This window comes from Dipodomys ordii, unplaced genomic scaffold (genome assembly GCF_000151885.1).
Source record: "Dipodomys ordii isolate 6190 unplaced genomic scaffold, Dord_2.0 Scaffold86, whole genome shotgun sequence".
NCBI classification, from domain to species: domain Eukaryota; kingdom Metazoa; phylum Chordata; class Mammalia; order Rodentia; family Heteromyidae; genus Dipodomys; species Dipodomys ordii.
The window spans coordinates 2,871,449-2,897,524 of NW_012267302.1; the positions used below are offsets into that span (position 1 = coordinate 2,871,449).

The 26,076-nt window shown below is 39.2% G+C and overlaps 1 protein-coding gene across 1 annotated transcript in view; it reads left to right on the forward strand.

Annotated features, from left to right (window-relative positions):
* The window catches only part of Adk (adenosine kinase), a 169,927-nt gene that overhangs the window by 4,739 nt on the left and 139,112 nt on the right, over positions 1-26,076 (forward strand). Inside the window, exons 2-3 of the mRNA XM_013025600.1 lie at positions 19,470-19,615; positions 19,657-19,999. Coding sequence (XP_012881054.1) covers positions 19,470-19,615; positions 19,657-19,999 — 489 coding nt within the window. The remainder of the gene's footprint in view (positions 1-19,469; positions 19,616-19,656; positions 20,000-26,076) is intronic.

A 26,076-nucleotide genomic window follows, 5' to 3' on the forward strand; every position in this document is an offset into this window, starting at 1 on the left:
CTGGGCCTGGGCTAGGCCTTATGTAGGGTATGGGCGGGGAAAGGTGTGGCCACATCAAATTCAGATGTGACCTCAGCGGATGCAGATGTGACCACTTCCAGGTGTCCCAGTTGCCTAGGTAACGCAGGTAATGGGTGGAGACTTTGCTGCGAGGAGGGTGGAGTCTGCTCACCATCCAGGAGCGGACCTTACATATACTATATACATATCTTATCTCACCTGTTCCACCTAAAGTAAGGAAACTGGTTGAATAATGCTTTGTGCCTTGTAACTGATCATTTCAGTATGACAGGCTCTAATGTTTGGTTGAATTAATGAATTCTTAAGACCTTAAAGACATCTTAATGTTATATTTATAGCACTTAGTGGTGCAAAATAGATTTGTATATTTGCTGTAAAAACTTAGCTCTTTATGACCTTACCTTAAATATTTCATGGTTCTTTGACCATTTGTTTTCTGTGTTATACAGAGTGAGTCTGTGTACAAAAATCAAACTGGTATTGGAGGACAGTACAGGCAAGAGGAAAACAGTTCTAGGTTGCGTATCTGTTCTTTATGGTGACTACAAAGAGCTATCATTGACTAGGGTGAGCAGTTTTGTAATGTTTCTGGGGAAAACCCCTCAGATCAAATCTACTTTTCCTAGTTTTCACCCCATCCCCACCCTTTGGCTTTGTGTTTACTATGCAAATACTCACTCTTTGGCTCCAGCCACGCTGCCAGGCCTTTTTTGGCTCCATTTTTGTCCGGGTTGGCTTGGAATGAAATCCTTGATTTATGTTTGTGCTATAGCTGGGATGACAGTTGCATACTGCCACACCTAGCTTTTTCCATTGAGATAGTGTTTCTTGAACATTTTGCCCTGCTGTCCTTGAACCTCTGTCTGCTGATTTCAGCTAGGATTAAAAGCCTGAGCCAGGCAAACAGTAACATTTTGTTAAAGCCCTCTGGCCAGTGTTTTGTTTTTCAATGTAGTAGAGCTGCTTATTTGGTGGAGTGGATTTTCTAGAAGAGTGGATTTATAAAGATCTCAGTGACTGGTCAAAACGATGTCTCTTTCCTCCGAGTTAATTAGAACTTTGGAAAGCAATGATGGGCAGCAGTGTTCTGAATTTAGTATACTGTGTAACACAATGTGTTATGTAACTAATAACTTAGTATTAGCTATAAGTGGTCTGATCTTTTCCCACCTTTCCCTTCCACTTTCCCTCCCTCCCTTCCTTCTTCTCTGCCTCCTTCCTTCCCTCCCTTCTATCTTCTTTTCCTCCCTCTCTTCCTCCATTCCTTTTCTCTTTTTCCCCCTGAGATAGGATCTTGCTATATATAGAGCTCAGGCTGGCCTCAGCTCTCCATCCTCTTGCCTCAATCTTCAGAATGCTGAGATTATAGATAATGCACCACCATTCCTGGCCACAAATAGTCTTTTAAAAGACTACTGACTTATGCAGAAAGGTTCACTTGAAAACAAGATGGAGCAAATGAATCAAATTCCTTTAATCTTGATAAACTAAAATAAACTGTTTTACTCTCTAACCCATGAAACTGAAGTCTGAAGAACCATCTGATAGAAATACAAGAAGATTATCCCCTTTACAAATAAACAGTCCACATGTTTTGTCTTTGAAGTTAGCCACATTAGAGTTTTAACGTGTTCTTGGTTTATAGCATGACTGGTTAATAAACTTGTTCTTTAGTTTATGGTGAGAACCTTCCCTTCCCTCTCCTCCCCTCCCCTCCCCTCCCCTCCCATTGGGGTTTGAACTTGGACCTTGCACTTGTCAGGCAGATGCTCTGCCACTTGAGCTACATCCCAACCTTTTATACTTTATTTTTCAGATAAGGTCTTGTTGTTTTGCCCATAGCTGGCTTTGGATCACAATTCTGCCTATGTACCACAGCCTGCCTTATTTGTTCAGTTGGCATCTTACTTTTTTTTTTTTTTTTGCCCTGGGCTGGCTTGAACACTCCTACTTCCCAATATCTGTTTGTAGAGTAGATGGAATAAAAGGAGTGAACCTTTGTGCCTGGCTTGTGAAACTGCTTTTCTTTAGTAGAACTGAGACCTTAGTTATCATTTTTAATTCTTAGTTTGGCCATAAAGTCATAGGAAGATTGCCAGATTATACTTGTGGTTTTGTCTTTGTCTTTTTAGCATGGTAACCTGGATAAGGCATATTGAGGCATATGTTAATATATGCTAACAACATACTTTGTCTTATCTGTTTTACTTAGAACTTGCTCATCCAAATGTATGAAATTAGAATATTAAATTTGAGTTATAAGGGCTGGGAAGGTGGCTCAGTGGTAGAGCGCTTGCCTTGCATGCCTGAGGCCATGGGTTCGATTCCTCAGCACCACATAAGCTAAAAGAAAAAAGCCGGAGGTGGCGCTGTGGCTCAAGTGGTAGGGTGCTAGCCTTGAGCTGAAGAGCTGAGGGACAGCGCCCAGGCCCAGAGTCAAGGCCTCATGACTGGACCCCCCCAAAAAATTGAGTTATAATAGAACGTGGTTACATTATAAATCAACAAGCAGTAATTAGATGTTTAGTATTAAAATAGTAGGGTTAGATACCTTGGATTGTGGTGGAGTATAGGGTCTTCATGTTGTAAAATAGACTTTGGGTGTGTTTATCCTTATTTTGAACCTTTCTACAGAGAAATACGATGATTTCTATATTGGCAGTTACAGATACTTGTCATTACTTAATCTCCTCCCTATGTAGCATTCTTCCCCTGTATTCAGTACAAATAAGAGGAGTACATTTTTCCACTACTGGGGAAAAACAAAAACAAACAAAAAACATAGAGACCTGATACCTCTGACCTCTGTTCTTGGTGACGCATGATTACATTCATGAGATGGCTTTTAGTGTCCTGTAGAAGTAGAAGACTGTTTTCTTGAAAAGTTGGCCAAGATGTTGCTTCTTTAACTCAGAAAACATGTTGGGACAGATTCTCAGCTTTTTCCAGAAGCTGCTTTGATATTTTCAAAGACTGCTTGGGAATGAGCATAGGGAAGGATGTGGGAGATGGCTGAGTGAAAATTCCTAAGGAGGGTGGGAAATGTTCCCTTCTAGAGCTTAGTTCCTGCATATCACAGTGGGTGTTGAGTATGAAAACAGCAAGCTGATCTCAAGATCTTCCAGATGTGAATTTGAAATGTTGGTTCTAGAGTCTGGTGGAAAGGCCCCAGTGGTTAAGGGTGCCTCCCTAGCAGGAGCAAGGTACTGAATTTAAACCCTAGAATTAAAAGGAGAAAATAAAACATAAAAAAGAAAAAAAGATGATGGTTCAGTTTCATGTGACTTTTTTTTGAAACGTATTTTAGAGTCAGATTGTTAGTGTCTAATGAGAGTAAAGTTAGAGTCTAATGTTTATGTCATGCAGTTCAGAGAATTGATTCCCAGAAAGGTTAAGTTATATCAGTAGGGGAACACATCTACTTGCTTAGTACCTTCTGAGTAGTTTTTTTTTGTCCATTGGAGGCTTGAGCTCTGGACCTGGGCACTGTCCCTCAGCTCTTCAGCTCAAGGGTAGTGCTCTACCACTTGAGCTACAGTGTCACTTCCGGTTTTCTATTGTGGTTTATTGGAGATAAGAGTCTCATAGACTTTTCTGCTGGGGCTGGCTTTGAACTATGATCATCAGATTTCAGCCTTCTGAGTAGCTAGGATTACAGGCATGAACCATCGGTGCCCCATACCTTGTACATTTCTTTTTTTTTTTTGTGCTGGTCGTGGGGCCTGAACTCTGGGTCTGGGCGCTGTCCCTCAGCTTTTAGCTCAAGGCTAGCGCTCTACCACCTGAGCCACAGCACCACTTCTGGCTTTTTCTGCTTATGTGGTGCTGAGGAATCGAACCCAGGGCCTCATGCATGCAAGGCAAGCACTCTACCACTGAGCCACCTTCCCAGCCCACCTTGTACATTTTGATTACAGGCCTTATACTTTGTTCTAGACTCTGGAGCACAAAATGAAGTATCAGTTTTCCTAGGAGCATTTAAAGGTGAGAATAATAAAAGATGATAAGTACTTTACTTACATTTTCTTACTGATCTCTATAAGGCCACCAGATGACTTATTTTAGCTGAGGAAATAAATCAAGAAGGTGAAGAGTCCCACAGTGGAGCACCTTGCACATTTAGGACATCTGACTCAGCCTTGACATTACACTATGAATATACAAACTGAGAAGTTGTGTGAATTCTACAAGTGCTAGATAAGCACACTATTTAAGGAAGTCCTGTGGCAATGTGTGTTTAGATTTTTACCTTTTTTCTTACATATTTATAGTCTCCTTCCCTAGGAATAAACATTCTCTTGTGAAATATATTTAATTATATATTTTATAAATGGACTCATTCATTGAGCTTGAAATTTGAGCAGACTTTTTTATTAACAAATATTGTGCAAACTAATTTTGCTTATGTTTTAGAGTAAAAATGTTCTATTTAAGGGACAATTCTTAATAAGTTTTAATTTAGAGATTTCCTTGATACAAACAATTTGAGTCTTATGACTTTGGAGTTACTGTTAAAAAAATACAAGATAATCATTACTATTTTGCAGATGAAAAACTCAGGCTTAGAGGGTTTAATATGCCCAAGTTCTCATTGTAAATGATGAGATAAGGTTCAGACTAGTTGTCTCATTTTAATATTTTTAGCAATATTTTGCAATTTTCACAAATCAAACAAAATTCAGTGATTTGTAGTAAAAAAAATTAAACAGGCTCTTTTCTTCAAGAAGTATTCCTATATTATACATGGAACAATTACTAGTAATCGTCTAAAAAGCTTTTAATCTTTTAATACTATTAATACTTTAAATCCTATAAAAAACATTCTACCAAGTCTGAGATGGCAGCAATGGGAAGGCTTTTTTCAGTTGAAATGACCATATCAACAGTTAGCTTTGAACCTCATATAGTTTATAGAAAGTAACCTTTGTCAGTAGGTGGTTACACACCTGTAATCCTAGCATTAAGGAGGCTGTAGCAGGACTATTTCCAGTGTAAGGCCAGCCTTGGGTACAAAATGAGGGTCTGTCTCTATACAAATAACAAACAAATCTACCTAATTAAATAATAAATTAACTAAATAACTAAAAAAATCAACTGTGATATGATGGGATGTTTAGTTAGCCTATTGTTAAGAATAGGATTGTAACATTTCTTTAAATATATCTGATATTCTAAACCTTAATTTTATATAGCTAAGCTTAGGAAAAAAGGAAGTGGAGGAAGGGAAGTGTAGATTTGTATACAGAATGGGGAAATACAGCATATGGTTAAAAATAGAGAAAAGTCATTTCCTCTTGGCTGATGTGATTTCTTCATTTGTCATGTACCTTTTCAGCGTTCACTTAGCTCTTAAGTATATGACCTTATGAGAAACTTCTGATTATGAACTTTAATACCTGCTGGCTGTTAGCATGGTAAAAGGAAAGAGTTTTAGATTAGGAATACCTAGATTCTAATGAACTTTTTTGTCTAGTGTATAGTATAGACTATTTTTTCAAACTAGATTGTGAATTAATTTGTGTTATACAACGTAAAATAGAAATAGAGAAATAGATCATGTGTGTGTGTGCGTGTGCGTGCGTGTGTGTGTGTGTGTGTGTGTGTGTGTGTTTACACTGAGGCTGAGGCAGGAGGATCAGAAGTTTGAGGCCAGTCTATATAGTGAGATCCTACTTAAGAAAAGATCCTACTTAAGAGAAGAGAGAGGGACAGGAGGGAAAGAAGGAAAGGAGGAAGGGAGGGGGGGGGAGGGATAGAGAATAAAAAATACCAATATAAGTAAGAATGCTTTGAGCTAGCTATATGTACTGGATACAGAGTTGAATGGCAATGTAAAATAGACTTTTCACAGTGAATTTGATGTCCTGTCCTCAAATTTAGCAGCTTAATGCAATTATTTTGTTAGATTTCACGATTTTGTGATTTAGTTGTTATAGAAATGAACTGAATTAGATTTCCAAACTTTTAATTCTGTTATTGCCCTTTGAAAGATGATTTTGTGTGTGTGTGTGTGTGTGTGTGTGTGTGTGTGTGTGTGCGCGTGCACGTGCATGTGTAGGATCAAATGTAGGGCATAACACTGGGCTACTATAACCCTAACCTCCGAAAGTGGATTACTTTCAATAGTGTTTTCCCCTACTTTGGGAAATAGATCTATTTTTAGTTTAAATTTCAGTTTAGGTACTGTATTTTCCTGTACAATATTGATAACTTTATGTTGTTGAAGAAATGGTTTAAAGCTTGAAGGTTCTGTAATGTCTTAAATTTGCTCCCTATCACTACCTAAAAAGTCTATACAGTATAGCATACAATTGGAGCTGCCTTACAGTGCCTGAAGACTATATTTGGTCTTAGTTCCTCTCTTAATTGCCATTCAATCAGACTGTTAAATTTTTGTTGAAATTTGAAAGAAATTTGGGCTAAAGGGATGGCTCAAGTGGTATGGCACCTGTTTAACAAATTCAAACTGTAGTACTGCCAAAAAAATAAAATAAAAAAACTCTTGATTTATCTATTCTCTCTATGCTCCCTCCTCCACAAACTCTTTCTTTAAAAAAAAATGATATTATGCTACTATGTAGCCCAGATTGACCTTAATAAACTCTCTATCTCCTGCCTCAGTATGCTGGATTGCATGTGTGTTCCACCATACCACACTAAGGAAAACTTTTTAGTTAATGGTTCTTTTATGTGAAAACAATCAATTAGAAGTGAATTTAAAAAAAAATAAAATTAAAATGGTATATTTTGTTAGAGAATACATTTATTTTTACCCTTATGTGGAAATGGTAAGTAGTAGGAGTTAGACATAATAATAAATTTTTTTATTGTCAAGGTGATGTACAGATGTGTTACAGTTATATAAGTAAGGTAATAAGTAATTTCTTATCAGACTTGTTACCCTTCCTTCAATTTTCTCCTTTCCAACCCACACAACCTCCCTCTCCAAGTTGTCCAGATTATTTCCAATATATTGTCTTGTGAATATGGCTGTTGCATTAGTTCCCCCCTTGTCCTTTGTCTTACCATTCTGTTGTTCCTGTTTCCTTCCCTAATTCAGATAAATGTATATACAATACCAGTATATCAAATTTAAATACAATGACAACAGGGAACATACCACATATAATACATGAAACAATAACAAAACAAAGAAAAATCTCTTCTGTCCATGTCTTCATTTTGCTTAGCATCATCTTATATGGTCATATGTACATATTTATTGAGCTATTCTGCTTGTCTGCTAAAATTATCCTAGATGTATACTATTGATTGCAAAGAAAGGAAATCATGGGACTTTGTTTGGGTCTGGTTTACTTCACTTAATATGATTTTTTCCAAGACTTTCCATTTTCTTACAAATGGGGCAGTGTCGTTTTTTCTGATGGAAGCATAGAAGACATAAATTTGTGTGTGTGTGTGTGTGTGTGTGTATGTATGTATACCACAGTTTCTTGATCCATTCAAGAGGCATCTGGGTTGGTTCCATATCTTAGTTACGGTGAATAGTACTGTGATAAACATAATTATGCTGGTAGCTTTTACCTTGTTTGAGATCATTTGGGTAAATGCCCAGAAGTGGGATTGCCAGGTCACAGGGGAGCTCTATGTTTAGTCTTTTGAGGAACTTTGATACTGCTTTCCAGAGTGTTTGAACAAGTTTATACTCCCACCAACAGTGCAGTAGCATTCCCTTTTGGCCACATCCCATCCAGCATCTGTTGTTATTAGATTTCTTGATTATAGCCATTCTAACTGGGGTGAGGGGGGAATCTCAATGTTGTGTGTGTATGTCTGTGTGTGTGTTTTCTGGTTGTGGGGCTTGAAATTTGGGCCTGTGTTCTACCGCTTGAACCACAATGTTACTTCCGGTTTTTTAGTGGTTTATTGGAGATAAGAGTCTCACAGACTTTTTTCCCTGGGCTGGCTTTGAACAGGGATCCTCAGATCTCAGCCTCCTGAGTAGCTAGGATTATGGGCATGAACCACTGGTACCTGGCTTTCAATGTTGTTTTGATTTGCATTTCTTTTATGGCCAGGGATGTTGAGCATTTTTCATGTGTCTATTGGCCATCTTTATTTCCTCTTCAGATAAATTTCTTTAAGTTTTTTTTTTTTTTTAGGTCATGGGGCTTGAACCCTGTGTCTGGGCACTGTCTGTCAGCTCTTCAGCTCAAGGAGAGCACTCTACTACTTGAGCCATAGCTCCACTTCTGGTTTTCTGTGTGGTTTATTGGACATGAGTCTCATGGACTTCTCTGCCCAGGCTGGCTTTGAATAGTGATCCTCAGATTTCAGCCTCTTGAGTATCTAGGATTACAGGTGTGAGCCACCTGCACCCAGCTTCTCTTTAAGTCTTTAGCTCGCTTAATAATAGGGTGGTTGTTTGCTTTGAGGATTTTTTTTTTCAGGGATTTAATCTTTTAAGTTCTAAGTATATTTTAGATATGAGGCCCTTGTCTGTTGTATGGCTAGTGAAAATCTGTTCCCAATCTGTGGGCTTTCTATTGATCTTGCTAGCTATGTCCTTTGCCATGCAGAAGCTCTGCAGTTTAACACAATCCAATTTGTCCAACCTTTCTTTGATTTGTTGTGTTTCTGGGTCTTTATTAAGAAAATTTCGTCCTGTGCCAAGGACCCCTACAGTTTCTCCTGTTCTTCCCTGTACTGTTTTCAGGGTATCTGCTTTTACTTCAAAGTCTTTGATCCATTTGGAGTTGATTCTGGTGCATATATAAGGATCTAACATTAGTTTTCTACAGCTGTTTAACTAATTTTGCCAGCACCATTTACTGAGGAGGCTGTCTTTCTTCCATCCTATTTTTTTGGCTCCCTTATCAAAGATTAGGTCACTATAGGTCTGTGTGTTGTTTCTAGGTCTTCAGTTCTTTCCATTGGTCCTCAGGTCTGTTCTTGTGCCAGTACCAAGCTGTTGATTACTATGGCTTTGTAATAGAGTTTGAAGTTTGGTGTTGATATTCCTCCAGCACTGTTGTTTCTGCTAAGGATTGTTTTTGCTATTAGAGCTCTTTTACTTGAACTTGGCTTGAACTTGGGGCCTGAGCATTTCTAGTCACAGTTCCACTTCTGTTTTTTTTTGGTGGTGAATTGGCCTCTCCTGTCCAGGCTGGCTTTGAACTGGGATGCTCAGATCCTGAGTAACTAGGATTACAGACATGAGCTTCCAATACCTGGCTAAGAATTACATATTATTTTAACATTGGATCCTTTTTTTTTTTGGTTGTAGGGCCTGAACTCTGGGGCCTAGGCGCTGTCCCTCAGCTCTTCAGCTCAAGGCTAGCACTCTACTACTTGAGCCACAGCACCACTTCTGGCTTTTTCTGCTTATGTGGTGCTGAGAAATGGAACTCAGAACATCATGCATGCAAGGCAAGCACACTCTACACTGAGCCACCTTTCCAGCCCAACATTGGATCCTTTTATCAATCCCTGTAGTTTCTACTTCTCAGTCTCAAAACATCTTAAGGGTTAGGGATGTAGCAAATGGAAGACACTTGTCTAGCATAAGCCTCTGGTTTAATGCTAGCTCTGCAAAAAATACCACCAAAAAGTTGAAACAATTTGTCAGTAGTAGCCATATGTGGTGTTAGATACCTGTAATTCCAGCACTTGGGAAACAGGAATAATTCTAGTTTGAGGCCAGCCTGGGCTATATAATAAGCTCCATGACAGTCTAGGCTGCATAGTGAGATATTGTTCCACCTCAAATAAGAAAAAAAGAAAAAACTACAATTTTGTAATTGTACTTACTCTGCATTTTATTTATACAAGTTGCATAGCTAGACTGGGGGATTTGCTTAGCTTAAGTAACTTTTGCTGTTCATTATTTATCCCTATAATATTTCACAGTGGGAAAACTTTTTTTGCCAGTTATCTTTTTTTGTGATTTTGACAGAAATGAAATTGTGGTTAAAGTTTTAAAAGTCGGAGCAATGTCTGAAAAGTGTGTTGTATGGTGCTCTAGCTAATCAGAAGGCTAAATTTCAAATGAAATTTACATATTTATAAAAATCTCAGTCAAAATATCTTGAGTTTATTCCAATGAGACTGTTTTGTGTATGTATAAGGAACCTCAGTTCTGATATCAGACTGCCATAGCTTGGATTTTCATCTGTATAGTATGGTATTGAGCGAATTTTGATTTCTTCTGTAAAATGTGGAAATAAAGTATCCCCTGATGATGTGGCTATAAATTTGGATGGGATAGTATATGCAGAGTGGCTAGCATATCTAAACCCTAAGTAAGTTTTATCTTCTATTCCTGTTATGTGCATACTTATAGCTACTAGTAAATCTATTGTCTCTGTCTTCCTGCAATACTACTCTTCTAAGCTTCTCCCTATCTTGTCTATTTCAGTAAATAGCAGCAGCATTCATCCAGTTTCTCAAGTACCAAATCTAGAGGTTAATGTTGATTTCTTTTCCTTAATATCCTATATCTAGTCTGCCAGCAGACCAAAATGTCTCCTGGATATCCATCTATTTCTCTCCATCTCCATCATTATCTTCGTGGTTCATGCCACTAATACTTGTTGCCTGGATTGCTGTACTAGGCCTCTAATCTGGTTTTTCTGCTTTCTCTACTACATACTGTAAGGTTCAGTGAAAGGAGACCACCACATGGTTCAGGCAGAAAAGAGTTTATTGGGAGGAGAGCAACTGTCATTTCACAGGAAATGGAGACGTGGGGAGAGAAAAGGGAAGGAAAAAGAGAGAGGGACTTGCCTCTATCAGGATTATATAGGAAAAGGTGGGAGGTGGGACCACAGCAGATGCTGAAGTGATCTCAGAGCCTGGGGAACCTCTCACTGTCTGAAGGAGTCATGACTAGGGTGCTTCAGGAAGTGACCTAAGCGGATGAAGTAGTAACCTCAGAGTCTGGGGCCCTTTGCTGACTCACAGGTGATTGACAGTCAGATTATTACTGGTTTCAGGCAGGTGTAGAGGAAGTAAGGGGAGCGGCTGTTCTCCAGGGCAGACCTAACACATACAACCAAGGTGACTTTTTTTTCAAATTCTTTATTGTGATTAACTGGTTACATAATTTCCCAAATTTCACAGTATTGTGGGATAGTGATGCTTAGTTAAAGTCACAAACACATTCTAACTTTCATGGAGCAAATTGTCTATCGTGGTCTATAACATTTATGAGTTCTATGAGCTTTGGCAATACAGTTATTTCTTCCACATCAGGTGGTATGTACATTTCTTTCCTTTTCATAGCGTCAGCTGTTCCCTCTGTCTCACTTGTTCCCTCCCTCCCATCCTTGCCATTGAGTTGCTTAGTTCATTTTGATCAATGTCCAGTGCAGCTGATGGGTCCCGCTGTTGTTTTTTCCTGATTCCCTCTAGTTCTCCTCCTCCTGGTTTCCCTCTGGTGTGCACATATATACCATATATGTGATCAGCAGCATGGGGTTATTTAGTAGTGATTGGACCAGATGAATGGAAGTCCTTTGTTTTTTAAGTCTTGTTAACTTCATTGTATCACCTTACATTTTGGATTTACCATCAACTTATCAGGAAGATCATGTGTGCCATTTGTCTCTTTGCTCTTGGCTTACCTCACTCAACATGATTTCTTCTAGTTCCATCCATTTCCCTGCAAATGCCATTATTTTGTCCTTTCATTGTGTATAGATACCACATTTTTGGATCCATTCATCTGTGGTGGGACATCTGGGTTGTTTCCATATCCTAGCTATTGTTAACAGTGCTGCAATAAACATGGAGGTGCATGTATCCTTGTATACTGGTTCCTGTTGTTCAGGATAGATGCCTAGAAGTGGTATGACTGGGTCATAAGGGAGGTCAATCTTTAGCTTTCTAAGGACCCTCCAGACTGCTTTCCAAAGTGGTTGTATAAGTGTACATTCCCACCAGCATTGTAATAGGGTTCTTCTTTCCCCTCATCCCCTCCAGCATTTGTTCTTGGCTGACTTTAGGATGTAGGCTGTTCTGACTGGGGTAAGGTGGTGTCTTAGGATTGTCTTTATTTGCATTTCCTTTACAACGAGGGATGGTAAATGTGTCTTTGCCATTTTTATATCTTCTTCTGAGAAGCTTCTCTTTAGTTCCCTTTCCCATTTAGTAATTAGTTTTTTAGGGAGGGATTTAGTTTTTGGGAGGGATTCGGTTCTTGAGCTCCCTGTATATACTGGATATTAACCCCTTGTCTGATATATTGCTGGTAAATATTTTTTCCCAGTTAGTTAGTTGTCTTTCTAGCTCGGTTGCTATGACTTTAGCTGTGCAGAAACTTTTTATTTTAAGGTAGTCCAGGGTGATTTTTAAACAAAATGAGATCATACCATTCCTCTGTTTAAAATGGATAACAGTGACTAGATGGTCATAGCAAAAATCCCAATTTATGAGGTCACGGAGTCTAATAAACTCTGTCCATGCCAAATACTGTCTTTTCATTCTTGCCTTTTTTTTTTCTCCAAACAAAACAAAAACCTGTGGTGATGTAGTATTCTGTTTAACGCTGTTTTGTCTGGAATGTCCTTTCCCACACAGCTCTTGTTATTTAGTTCTCTACTGTTAGGAAGATAACTTTGATTACAACCTAATATAAAGGAAACCGATGGTTAATCTTGACTGTCAACTTGATTGAGTTAAGAAATGCCTAAGAGATTAGTAAATGCCACCCCCCCCACCATGTCTGTAAGGTTACTTACAGAGATAATTAAATCTAGACTGCTCTGATCTAATCAACAGATTAATACCTTTATAGATTTTTAATATGACATTATTGGGAAGTGGTGAGGGGTAGGAGGTAGAACCTAGATGGAAGAAGTAGTCTCAGAAGGAACATGTCCTTGAGGGCTATATCTTGCCTTGGTCCCTTCCTGGGCTCCTATATCTCTGCCTCTAGCAAAGATGTGAAATATGCTTCACCATTCCCTCACAGCCATGAAAGACTAAACCCTTTGAGACGTGTGCCAAGCTAAATCTTTCTTCCTCTAAGTTGCTTCTCTCAGGCATTTTGGTTGAAGTGATGCAAAAACTTGGCTAATACAAACTAATACCTTCTTTACATTCATCCAGTAGTACTAGTACTAGTGTAGTATTCAATGAATGAATGATGTGTAAAAGCTTGCTTGTATCCTAGCTTTGTGGAGGCTGAGGCAGGAGACTTTTGAGTCCAGCTTGTACTACATGGTGAGCTCTTGTCTCAAAAAACAAGCAAAAACAAATAAAAATCTTTTTTGTGAAATAGCATAGGCTAGATCTATGGCAAGATGATAAATTATATAAAATATATTATGGAAGATTACCAACAGTCCTTTGGGAAGGGTTATCTTTTATTTCTGTTTTTTTTCAACATTTTTGTTTAAAACGCCCTTTATTTTATACAATAATAATGATATTGAGTTATGTAGTCAAAAATATTATTTCCACCATCAATAAAAACTAAGCATTGTCATACTGTAATTTTATTTTATTATTTATTTATTTATTTATTTTTGGGTCCAGTCGTGGGGCCTGAACTCTGGGCCTGGACACTGTCCCTCATCTCTTCAGCTCAAGGCTAGTGCTCTACCACTTGAGCCACAGTGCCACTTCTGGCTTTTTTTCTTTTTGCTTATGTGGTGCTGACGAATCGAACCCAGGACCTCATGCATGCAAGGCAAGCACTCTACCACTGAGCCACCTTCCCAGTCCCCATACTGTAATTTTAGATTGGAAGTTTTCTTTGAGTTTGAGACATTTTAGTTCACTGGAAATAAAGAAGCACTAGGTATGCCTGGAATGGAGTTTGCTAAAAATTCTTAACTAAATAAAGTTCAGTCACTCAAATATTAGTGTACTGTTCAAATTCTCCAGGGAAATAAATCATCAGTTTCCATTTGAAGATTGTTGTATTCTGTTTAAATATGTGATGTTAAAATGAAAAAGGACCTAAAAATATACAGATAGTAATTAAATAATAGACTTCTTGAAATATCTCTTGGGAGCAGAGGTAATACATAATACCAGAGTTTCTTTGAATAATCTTGTATATAATTAAAACTCATTAACATTGACCAGGTCTTTAAAGTACAAACCATTTTGTGTGAGTGAGTGTGTGTGTGTGTGTGTGTGTGTGTGAGAGAGAGAGAGAGAGAGAGAGAGAGAGAGAGAGAGAGAGAGAGAATTTGGGGCTTAAGCTCAGGGTCTGGGTGCTGTCTCTTGAATTTTTTTTTTTTTGCTCAAGTGGTAGAGGTACCACTTTGAGCCACAGTGCTGCTACTGGTTTTCTGGTGGTTAACTGGAGATAAGAGTATCAGGACTTTCCTGCTCTGGCTTGCTTTGAACCACAACCCTCAGGTTTTAACCTCCTGAGTAGCTAGGATTGCAGGTATGAGCCACTGGTGCCTGGCACAATCCAAAAAAAAATTTTTTTTTCGGCTGTGGGGCTTGAACTCTGGGCCTGGGCGCTGTCCCTCAGCTCTTCAGCTCAGGGCTAGCGCTCTACTACTTGAGCCACAGTGCCACTTCCTGTTTTCTGGTGGTTTATTGGAGATAAGAGTCTCATGGACTTTCTTGCCCGGGCTGGCTTTTAACCTTGATCCTCAGATCTCAGCCTGCTGAGTACTAGTATTATAGGCATGAGCCACTAATGCCCGGCTACAATCCAGTCTTTATTGAAGCAAATTAGTTTTTCTTCCATTACCTAATAAGATCTGAAACAGACTTCAGAGAGCACCTGTAACTAACTCCACTGTGTTTCATATAAGGAAGCTGTTCATCAAAGAGGTAATGATTTTTTTTTAGGGTCAGAAAGTTATTGTTAGGTACAAGATTACAGTTCTCATCTCCATATTTCAGGGTTCCTGAATTCAATTCAAGGAGACAAATTTTAAGAATTTCTGTATGTAAATATATCTTAAGGGGTTGAATTCAGGGCCTGAGCACAGTGTCTGAGCTTTTTTATTCAAGACTAGCACTCTACCACTTGAGTCACAGCTCTATTTCTGGCTTTTGGTTGGATAATTGGGAGATAAGAGTCTTCATGGACTTTCCTGCCTGGGCTAGCTTTGAACCATTTTCCTCAGGTCTCAGCCTCTTGAGTAGTTGGGATTATAGGCATGAGCCACCAGTGCCTGGCTAAGTTTTTATTTTTTGTTTTTTCTTTAAAGTTTTGATTAGGTTTGATGCTGTGTCACCAATAATTTTTCTTTTAATTTTTAAATATGATGGTGTGGCCTTAAGTTCACTAAGTATTTGAATAATGTAGAGCCATATGTTTACTCATGATATGAAATATAGTGCATTTACTAAAAATAATAAGCATAGTTGCTTGGTATTAAAATTAGGATTTAAAAATATGCATTTATTTTTACAGTGCTAGGGCTGAGACCCAGGGCTTTACACAGCCTCAGCAAATGCTCTATCATATATATATATATATATATATATATATATATATATATATATATATATATATATATGTATATATATATCTTGAGTCTTTCTTTAAAGAAAAATCTTAATTCTAAAACCTAATAGTATAGATGGGTACTGGTGGTTCATGCTTATCCTATTTATACAGAAGCTTAGATCTAGGATCAAGGTTTGGAACCAACCTGGGCAGAAAAATCCTGGAGACTCCATCTCCTATTAACTAGCAAAAATGCTGGGTGAGAGGTTTTGCTCAAGTGGTAGAGCACCAGCCATGAACAAGCAAGCCCAGTGAGAGAGTGAAGTCCTGAGTTCAAGCCTCAGAACTGGCATAAATAAAGAAATGGTTAATTATTTCACCAAAATATGTTAAGTGTGAACAAAAGCATACTTCATTTTGGCACCAAGTTTATATGAATGTTAGTGTCATGATTCCCAGAGATATAATTTAAACTAATTGATATTGTGTCCATTACACAGACACTTTACTACAATTTATTGAATTTTAACCTTCACCATGCTCTGAAAAGTACGTTAAAAGCTGGTTAAATTTGGGGACAGACAAGTTATGAACTAGCTCACAGTCACACAGCCATCATGAAGTAAAGTAGGAATCTCAAATCAGGTCTGTCTTCCTACTTTTACAACCTTGCTACTCAAGAACACAGATGAGAAGGAAGTGGTGAAGCCTGGGAACATAAATAAGCACACAATTTTGGCCACTGAGAACTACTGAGTAAAAACTGTCCTTTAAACAAAGATTCCCACAATTCATTTATGCATATGAAAGCCTGAAAAGTTCTGCTTTATACTATACTGTGCTCCTTTACTAAAAATTATATTAAATTCTAAATTGTAAACATTGGTTTGATTTTAGTCCATCTAGATTATTCATATTTTCTCAACAAGAGGGAAACTTGAATTAGTCAGTTTCTACCACACTAACTTGCTTTCCAGCTGCTTCTTTGTTTTGGATTCATTTTAACCCAGAGGAACAGTTGACTAATGCTGCTGGTGGTCAGTGAGATTCTCAGTACACCAGCTTTAGAGCTCAGTGAGGTTTTTTTTTTTGCTGGTCATGGGGCTTGAACTCTGGGACTGGCGCTGTCCCTGAGCTCTTCAGCTCAAGGCAAGTGTTGTACCACTTGAGCTATAGTGCCACTTCTGGTGGTTTATTGGAGATAAGATCTCATGGACTTTCCTGCCCAGCCTGGATTTGAACAGTGATCCTCAGATAGCTAGGATTACAGGCGTGAGCCACTGGCACGTGACTGAGCTCAGTGTTGTTTTCTTTGCCAGTCTTGGGGTTTGAACTCAGGGCCTGGACACTGTCCCTGAGCTTCTCTGTGCTTATCACTTGAGCCACTTCCAGCCTTTTCTGTTTTTATGTGGTACTGAGGAATCGAACTCAGGGCTTCATGCATGCTAGGCAAGCACTCTACCACTAAGCCACATTCCCAGTCCATGAGCTCAGTGTTTTTAACAGCCTTTTACTCATGGTCTGAGTACATGGCTTCATTCTAGTTAGGTACTTACCAAATTAAAGAGAACAAGAATGGGCTACCAATGTAGGTCAGCATTTGTCTAGCATGCAAGTTAAATCCATAATATCTAAACAACAACAACAAAACCCTCCCTCTAAAAAAGAGGAGGCTAAAAGTAACAATTCATAAGGAAAGTTGAAATCTTGAGTTTTGGACAAGGAAAAGACTTGTACAAACTGGCTTTCTTACTAATTTCATATTTGAATATGATGGTGTGGCTTTCTGTCACAGAGGCAATGATACAGTCCAGTGTATAGAAATGTAATGCAGTACTCATATAATTCAAAATTTTCTAGCAGTTACATTAGGAAAGTAACAGATGAAATTAATTTTAATTAAAAAAATTCTAACTCAATATATTTAAAATATCATTTCAACATATACTCAATATAAAATTTTTACTGAGATACTATCTATATTTTTTTGTATAGGTTCAGAAAAGTCTATTAATTTTACACATACATTGTATTGGTTTGGATACTAAATTATCAATGGTTAAAAATTTAGTGAAATGGCCGGGCATAGGTGGCTGATGTCTGTAATCCTAGCTACTCAGGAGGCTGAGATATGAGGATCACGGTTCAAAACCAGCCCAGGCAGGAAAGTCCTTGAGACTCTTCAATAAACCACCAGAAAACCGGAAGTGGTACAGTGGCTCAAGTGGTAGAGTGCTAGCAGAGGGACAGCAGACCAGGCCCAGAGTTTAAGCCCATGACTGACAAATAAATAAATAAATAAATATTTAGTGAAATCTAGGGCTGGGGGCTTGGCTTAAGTAGTAAAGTGTTTTCATAGCAAGTCAAGTCTCTTAATTCAAACCCCAATACAGCCCTTCCCTACAAAAAATGTAGCTGGGATGTAATTGAGTAGTAAAGTGGGTACTTAGCATGTGGGAAGCCCTGGGTTCAATCCTCAGCATTACAAAACCAAACCAAAAAACAAAAAGTGAAATTGTAGCCCAACTGAAACAATAACATTGTCTTTAATGGCATGTAGGAGAGGAAAAGGGGGATATCCTGTTCCTGCTTAGGGTCAAGACCAATACTCCTACAACAAAACATAGGTTAACAAGAGAAAGTATAATGTATTTATTTGATCATAGTTTTAGATAATGAAGCCTTCAGAATGAAGACCAAAGACTCAGGGTGAGCTATTTTCAGTTCTTCTGTTCAAATAAGCTATAAAGGAGGGTGATTGGACAAAAGTGTATGATCCAATGCTAACAGACTGGGGAAATTCAGGAAGATGTGTTTGTTTGGATTCTTTCTTATCCTCTCTCAGCATTCCTTCCTTCCTAGTATGGGTTAAGACCATTTCTGAAAGTCTTAATGATGTCCAAATAAAAGTAGGTCAGAGAACTTTATGATCAGCTCCACAAGGCAAAGGTGTCTTTAGTTATTGTGACTTTTTGGAAGGAAGAAAATGTCTAGTTTCAGTGACCTTCCTGGTGGTGGGGAAGGTGGGATGAAGGACATGACAAAAAGAAACTGCCCATGTCCTTCTCTTTGCTTCAGTTTTAACATTAAAAAAAACAGGAAGTTCAATTCTGTAGGCCCATCAGCCACTTTTTAATGTTATTGTATAGGTTTTTGATGTATTTGAGATCAATGAAATTAATCACCATCCTAAATGTCAGTAAAAGAATGGCCCTTGAGGTTGTCTGCTTATATAAATACTATTATACAGAGATTACAGGAAGGATAAAGAAAAGTTATTTGGGACATAATGCATTTACTCATTTCCCTTCCAGTTTTCCCACACTTTCGAAGTTAAATTCTTAATTCCATTTATATTTAGTGGTTCATTATTGATTTCTTAGCCCTGTAGCCCACTTACCTGTCAGATTTAGTTAGAGGTTTAAGGGTACCTTCCAATCTTTTCCCCCTAGTCTTAAACCCTTGTTTCATACTTTGCATATCTGCATGTCTGCATGCCCAAGCCCTGGGGCTTGAACTCGGGATCTGGGCACTATCCTTGAGCTTCTTTTGCCCCAAACTAGTTCTCTATTACTTGAGTCACAACTCCACTTCTGGCTTTTTTGGCCTTGAACCCGCGACACTCACAGGTCACAGCCTTCTGAGTAGCTAGGATTACAGGCATCGCCTGACTAGCTTGCATATTTCGAGGGAGGCATTTTGACAAGTGTGCAAACAGGACAGTGGAGTAGTGCAGTTTTGGACTTGGGAGTGTAAAACTTTATATGTGTCCTCTGAACACACGGCAGCACCCTAAAACTGCAATGACCGGGCCTCACCTACCTAGATTGCCTGGCGCGGACCCCGGGCAGCGCCACGTTGACTGAGCTGCTTCAGGTGTTTGGCAAGTTCAAGCCAATTTGGGACCCTCCACCCTGCGGCCGACTCCCAGACACGCTGGAAAGCCGCCCGTCCGCGCCGCGGCCACGCGCCGGCTGTTTCTCCCAGGCGGCGGCTTTTCCTCAGCAATGGGTTTTTAAATTGCAGCCCATTAAACCCCATCCGGGATTTGCCTTGACAGCGTCCCTCTCCGGAGTGCCGTTAAAGAGACCGGAGCTCTGTCCCTGGCAGACCACGGCCACGTGACTACGAAACCCGTTGCCAGCGGCGCGGCCATTTTTGAGGCGGGCACCCAGACCTCGTGCCCCGGGGAGCCTGGATTTGGGGGTCGGAGTTGGGGGGGGGAGATGCGGTCACCGGGATTCAAGATGGCCACCGCGCCCGCCGGCTCGTCAGCTACCCCGCTCATCAGTCCCGAGCCGCACGAGCCACACTCGGGCTACACGCCGAGGGCCCGGAGTGCAGGGTGGAACGCGCGGGCCGAACTCTGGCCGTCGGCCGGGGGCGGGGCGTCCTCCCTCCCTCCGGCCGCCGCCAATCAGCGCGCGGAGCCCGCTCGCCAGGGGCCGCCCGCGCGCGCGGGGTGTGTGAGGACGCGCTCCCGGCCGCCGCGGAGAGCCTGTGCGGAGCAGCAGTTGCTGTGGTACCTGCCGCTGACCGGGCTGACGCGGAGCATCGGTGGCCGGAAGGTGAAGCCATGACGTCTGTCAGGTAAGGAGCCGGCGCCCTCTCACCCTGCACCCTCGCCTGGATATGAGCGTCTGGAACGCCGCAAGGACTGTCGCCTGTCTCTTGGGTGGTTGGGAAGCCCCCCTTTGCCACTTGCCCCCCTCTTGTTGGAGGTCCGCACTACACTTTTTTTTTTTAATTAGGGCATTTCTACATTTCTCGGAAGTTTTGGGGTCGGTGGCACATGGCGCTGCCCTGATAGTCACTGCTTGATTGAGGTGACCCTCGCTACGGCTTGTAGGGTTTGAAGCCTCTGTGTGTGTGTGTGTGTGTGTGTGTGTGTGTAGCAGATTTCTTATGAAAAACGCATCCTCCCCCTGCTTCCTCCATCCCACCTACAGACTCTGGTCCCCAGGGACACACGCACAGTGTGTGTCCCTGCTTGCGTGCCATGCCTTCTGAGAGAACTTCATTATTGGACATGGGCAGATGGGTGAAGTTGGTTCCTCCCTTGATGTGCATGTTGATTGCCCCGAGTTGTGAAATTTTATGTCCCTAAAATGTTTGCCTGTAACCGGAATTAGTACTCTGGTTCTGGAAGGTACCATCTGTTTACCTACTTGTATCTGAGAATCTAACTGAGATGAAATAGGTAAGATAGCAGATGTCTAATGAAAACAATAAAACAAGGTGCTCCCCCAGTCCTACATCCAGGGTTTTGAAGGGTATTTATTTATTCAGTTATTGGCTCATGGTGTTAAGGTAATGGGCTTGCCTACTTTCTGCATGTACCCTCCATTGGACATTTACATTATGCAGATTTATTTGTGAAGAGATGCATTACTGTATTTATCCTGTATTTTGGGATGGTTCTTTTAAATTAGACCTTATTCTTCATATGAAGAGAAAGTTGGCACTGAACTCCAGAGGACTAAGTTCTGGTAATTTAACAGCTTCTTAGGGGCAATTTTGACACATTTAAGAGATAGTTTCACAAATAACCCTTCAGTTGATGTAAGATGCAGGGGTGCCGAGCTTGCTCAATTTCTCTTAAATAGCATAATTCTGTACTTGTCTGTGCTTGTCTTATTATGCAGAAGGAGAAACTCAGGTGCTGAAATAAGGGGACTCACATGGGGAAGTTTCACAGTAAATTACTGTGAGGAATATAAATCTAGCTTTTAAAGTTAGTGGTATTTTAGGATGTGTGAGGATGATGGTGTTATGTCAAAAATTAGTGCCTCCTTTTTTCATTCCTATTTTCATTCCCATCCTCACAGACTACTGCTAATTAAGTATGTTGGTCAAGTGTGTTTTTCTTCCTTTTTTTTTTTTTGGTGGTGATGGTACTTAGACTTGACCTCAGGGCCTCACTCTGGGCACTCTACCACTCCCAGTCTCTTTTGTATTGCCTGTTTTTGATGTAGGCCAACATGGCGAGTGATCCTCCTCTTTGTGTTTCTAGATGTTGCCAAACATGGCAAGCCCCATTTTGCCTAGACATTGTGCTTTCTTCCTAGCTAAGATTACAGGCACGTGACCACGCCCAGACATTGGTTGAGATGGAGTTTTTCGATGTTGAACCATAAACTCCCCAAGTAACTAAGATTATACAGGCTTGAGCCACCATATCCAGCATAGTAAAAGTTTTCTATCTTAAGAATGTGTTCTTTTATGGATTCAGATTTGTGTGTATGTCTCTTCAGGATTAAACCGGTGCCCTGTGTATGCTAAACACATTCTCTGTATGCATTCAATTTTCATTGGCTATCATTTTCTGTCTACTTCCAAATCTAAAGCTTCTGCTATTAAACATGTGTCAACAGAACTTGTCTTTTAATGTGGGGGTTGAGTGATTGTTTATTTAAAAGTTGACGCAAACTTTGGCCATATTTTGCAAGGGTACATGACTAATAGTGAAGTAAATTCATTTTTGTCTCCAGGCATTAGAGTCTTGAGCTACAGTGACATAGCTCAAAAAACAAAAATTTCAAGCATTATCAAAAGCAGAAGCTACATTTTTTTTTTTGGACTGAGGAAGTGGAATCAAGAAAATAGCTTTGTGCAAAATTAGGAATTTAATGTGGGCACTGGTGGCTCATGCCAGTAATTCTAGTTACTCAGGAGGCTGAGATCTGAGGATTATAGTTCAGAGCCTCCCTGGCAGGAAAATCTGTGAGACTCTTATCTCTAACAAAAAGCTGGGAGTAGACTTGTGGTTCAAATGGTTGAGCAAAAACACTCAAGCTCTTAATTCAAGTCCCAGGACTGGCACACACATACACACATGTGCACAGGTACATGCACATAGATTAGGAATTCCAGATCTCTATGATGTAGTAGTGCATGCTTTTTTTTTTTTTTTTTTGCCAGTTGTGTGGCCTGGACTCTGGGCCTGGGTACTGTTCCTCAGCTCTTCAGCTCAAGGCTAATGCTCTACCACTTGAGCCACAGCACCACTTCTGGCTTTTTCTGCTTATGTGCTAAGGAATCGAACCCAGGGCCTTATACATGCAAGGCAAGCACTCTACCACTGAGCCTTCCCAGCCCCTTCCCAACCCCTGCATGTTGCTTTTATGGGAACAAGGCACATTTACAATTCCCTGAAAAAGCTGCTTATATGGACAAAAATGATAAAATATATCTGTAGTACTTCAAGTCCAAAAGTAGACCCACAGAAGGTAAAGGAGCTCTATATGGTGGCGGCTCTGACAGTTCCAGTAAGGACTTCAGTTAATGCAGTGATGTCATATCTGTAGACTTTTCAAAAATGTTGCTTTTGGCATGTTCCCCCTTCATGCCCAGTCTAACAATAGCCCCAAAGATAGGTATTATTGTATCTTTTACGGTTGAAAAGAGTGATTACAAGTTATCAAAATCTGACTTAATGTCCAGTGTTATTGCTTTTACCTCACACTTAAAATAATTGTTGCTAAACATAGTGCTTGCAACAACTGAGAGAATATAAGATTAGAAATCAGACCAAGGTCACCATAAGTGGAATCTAATTGAGAACTGTTTCTAGTTCTGCTCTGGACATATGTTTGTTTAGTGAAATAACACAATAGTGTTGATGCTAACATGTATCCTACAATGTTACTGAATAAATGTAAAAAAAAAAATTTTTTTTTGAGACAGGGTTTTGCTATATAGTTAGTACAGGTTTACAGGTTACCCTGGAACTTGCTCTGTGGCTCAGACTATACTCCAACCTTCTGCCTCAGCCTCTAGAGTGCTGAAATTTTAGGCATGTTTTACCACACCTAGCAATTTTAAATTTTAAAGCCTTTTATAAATGGAATACAGTCTTTTTAAAAGCATCAGGTCCCGGGGGAATGTTTTCATCTGAAAAGTCATTTTTAAATCTTCAAATTTTAAACAGAAAACGAACTTACTTAATTCCTTCATTTTAAAGTTGAAGACACTTAAATTCTGGATATGAATGTGACTTGTTTAAATTCATGTAATTATCTCTCTTGAACTAGATAGAACCTAGATACCTCACTCAGTACCCTTCTAGTATAGCATTCATCGATTAGAACTTCCTAAGTAATGACTTCAAACAAAAACTTAAAAAATGTTTTGGCTAGAGATGAGTCTGTCATCATTTGTATTCTATTCTACTAGATCATTACTGATGAAGAGTCTAAATTTACAGCTTCTAAAACTAATTATCCTTGGAGAAAAATGTTGATTCTTCATTGTATATATCAGATTCCAACTGGCCTTTTATTTGAGAAATGATAGAAAACATTTGAAAAGTTGATGCTTTTATTTTTAATTGGCCCAATCAGAAAGTTGATACCTGAGTTAAATTTGGGAGACAGAAAATGCAGTAGAACATCTCAAAGTGTTTCAATTTTTTTCTTTCTTGTTACTGGACCTTGTATCTAAATTGTATCGTCCTTTTTATTGTATATTAAATTGTATACTTCCTTTTTAGAGAGTAGTTTGGCCTACCATAGAATTTAGAACCCCAATTTGTAGACTTTTCAATTAGTAAACACTATGCTAATCTATCTTATCTATACCATCTAAAGGTACTGTCGGGTTTCAACTCACTTTGCACATTGCTTGGCTTGCTCACTCAGCACTGTTCCATTCGAGCCAGCCTTGATTTTTGTTTATTATTTTTGAACATGAAGTCTAGAGGACTTCTTTTCTGCCCTGAGACTAACTTTGAACCACAGTACCCTGTCTGGCTTTGAACTCACAGCCTTCTTAGTACTGGCTAGGATTACAGGCTTGGGACACTGGTGTCTGGCTGAGCAACGCTATTTAAAAATACTCCTTTGAATATTGCCTTATTTTTCTAATGTCAGTGTCTAACCTGGTTTGGGGGTGTTGTTTACAGCTTGGGTTTGTGCTGTGACTGTTGGGAAATGAGTTAGGGAGACAAGGAGAGTGCTTGCTGTAGAGTTAAAAGAACCCTATTCTTTGGCCCATTCCGACAGTTAGGTTGGTCTAAGACTATTCTGGGACTTTGGTTATGACTGTGTCCTACATGATGATTCTGGAACCACTTGTGTGGTTTAAGCCTACACTGGAAAATTTATGTGGGCAGTGGGTGGGGTCCTGGGGTATTTTTCTCCCAACACTGAAGACTTTGAGGTGTGTCCAATAGAATCTGCCAAGATATTCAGATGGAGAACATTCATATGGAGACTAAAACCAAGCTAAGATTGAAACTGTCTTACTTTGTTGGTTAGTTTTGTTAAGGAATTTAAATGGGTTTTTCAAACAATTTCAGGACTTTTAAGAATTGTAAATTTCAGATTTCCATGTAAACTTTCTTAGACCAATAAACTTTTAAAATGAGGTAAAAAATAAATAAAAAATAAAATGAGGTGAAATTGTTTCATTCTTATGGAAGACTTTGAAGGACTAAAACAGCAATCCTTTCTATGTGCAATGTGTCAGCTGTTAATGCTCATTTTTATAAATGGGTCATCTTTGTTTGAGAAAAACATACAGGGTTTTCAGAAGACTCCAAATCATTCCAACCACAGAATTGATACGTTAAGCAGAGCTGTCAAAGATAAAACTGGAACCCAAATGACCGTCTAGACTGAATGTTAACCATCTCTTCAACATTTGTTAGCAGTCATGGTTTTAAATTGCTGTTTCTAAAATACTGTAATAACATTTAAGTGTGGATTTTTTTTTTAAGTAGTAAAACTAGCTTCTAAATGGGATAACCAAATGTCCCAGTTTTCCCAGAATATTCTTGGGTTGTGCCTGTTGTCCATATATAATTATAACAACTTTTTATTATCAAAAGTGTCTCGTTTGGATAAATTATCTGATTATTTACTTAAGCAGAATAAGCATGTTGTTATAATAGGTTGTAGTTAGTAAACTAGTATTTGAAATAAGCCCATTTGGTAATAGAATATTGGCCTCATTTGTCTACATTTGGATATTTCTCATTGGTCAAATATTTTTTTATTAATAGAGTCCTGAGTGTCCAAATGTAGTATATTGAACAAGAGCACATGATGTCTGGAATCTTTTTTTTTTCTGGCTTTTTTTTTTTTTAATGCCAGTATTGGGGTTTAATCTGGGCTTCTAACTCTGGCATGGCTTTTTCCTCCTTTGTCTGGTGCTGTACCATTTGAGCCACACCTCCAGTTTTCTACTGTCTGACTTTTAGTGAACCCCTTATTTCCTCCTATTAATCAGAGATACTAGCAGTACCATCCCTATTATTATGGTGAGGATTTAAAAGATTATACATATAAACAAGTACAGTATAAGTTGAAAATTGCAATGTGCCAGTCATTATGTGTTAAATATGCTCCTGAAAACTTGAGTTTAAAATGGAATAATTTTATCTACTATATTTGTTATTTTAACCACTTAAAAGTTTTTTGGAAGTGTTTTGTTGTAAAGGACAGCAGAGAAATAACGATAGTTAGAAATATATACTGGATTGAAGATTTTTTCTGGGGCATGGATTGAAATTTTAAAGTATTTGTATGTTCAAAAGAATGACCCAGTAGGAAGTAAAGAAAGAGATAACACTGGTTAGAGAAAAATCAGATATTCTTGAATATACTGGAAGAGGTAGGATTTAGAATACTTACTGATGGATTGGCCTTACATAGTTAAGAGACACA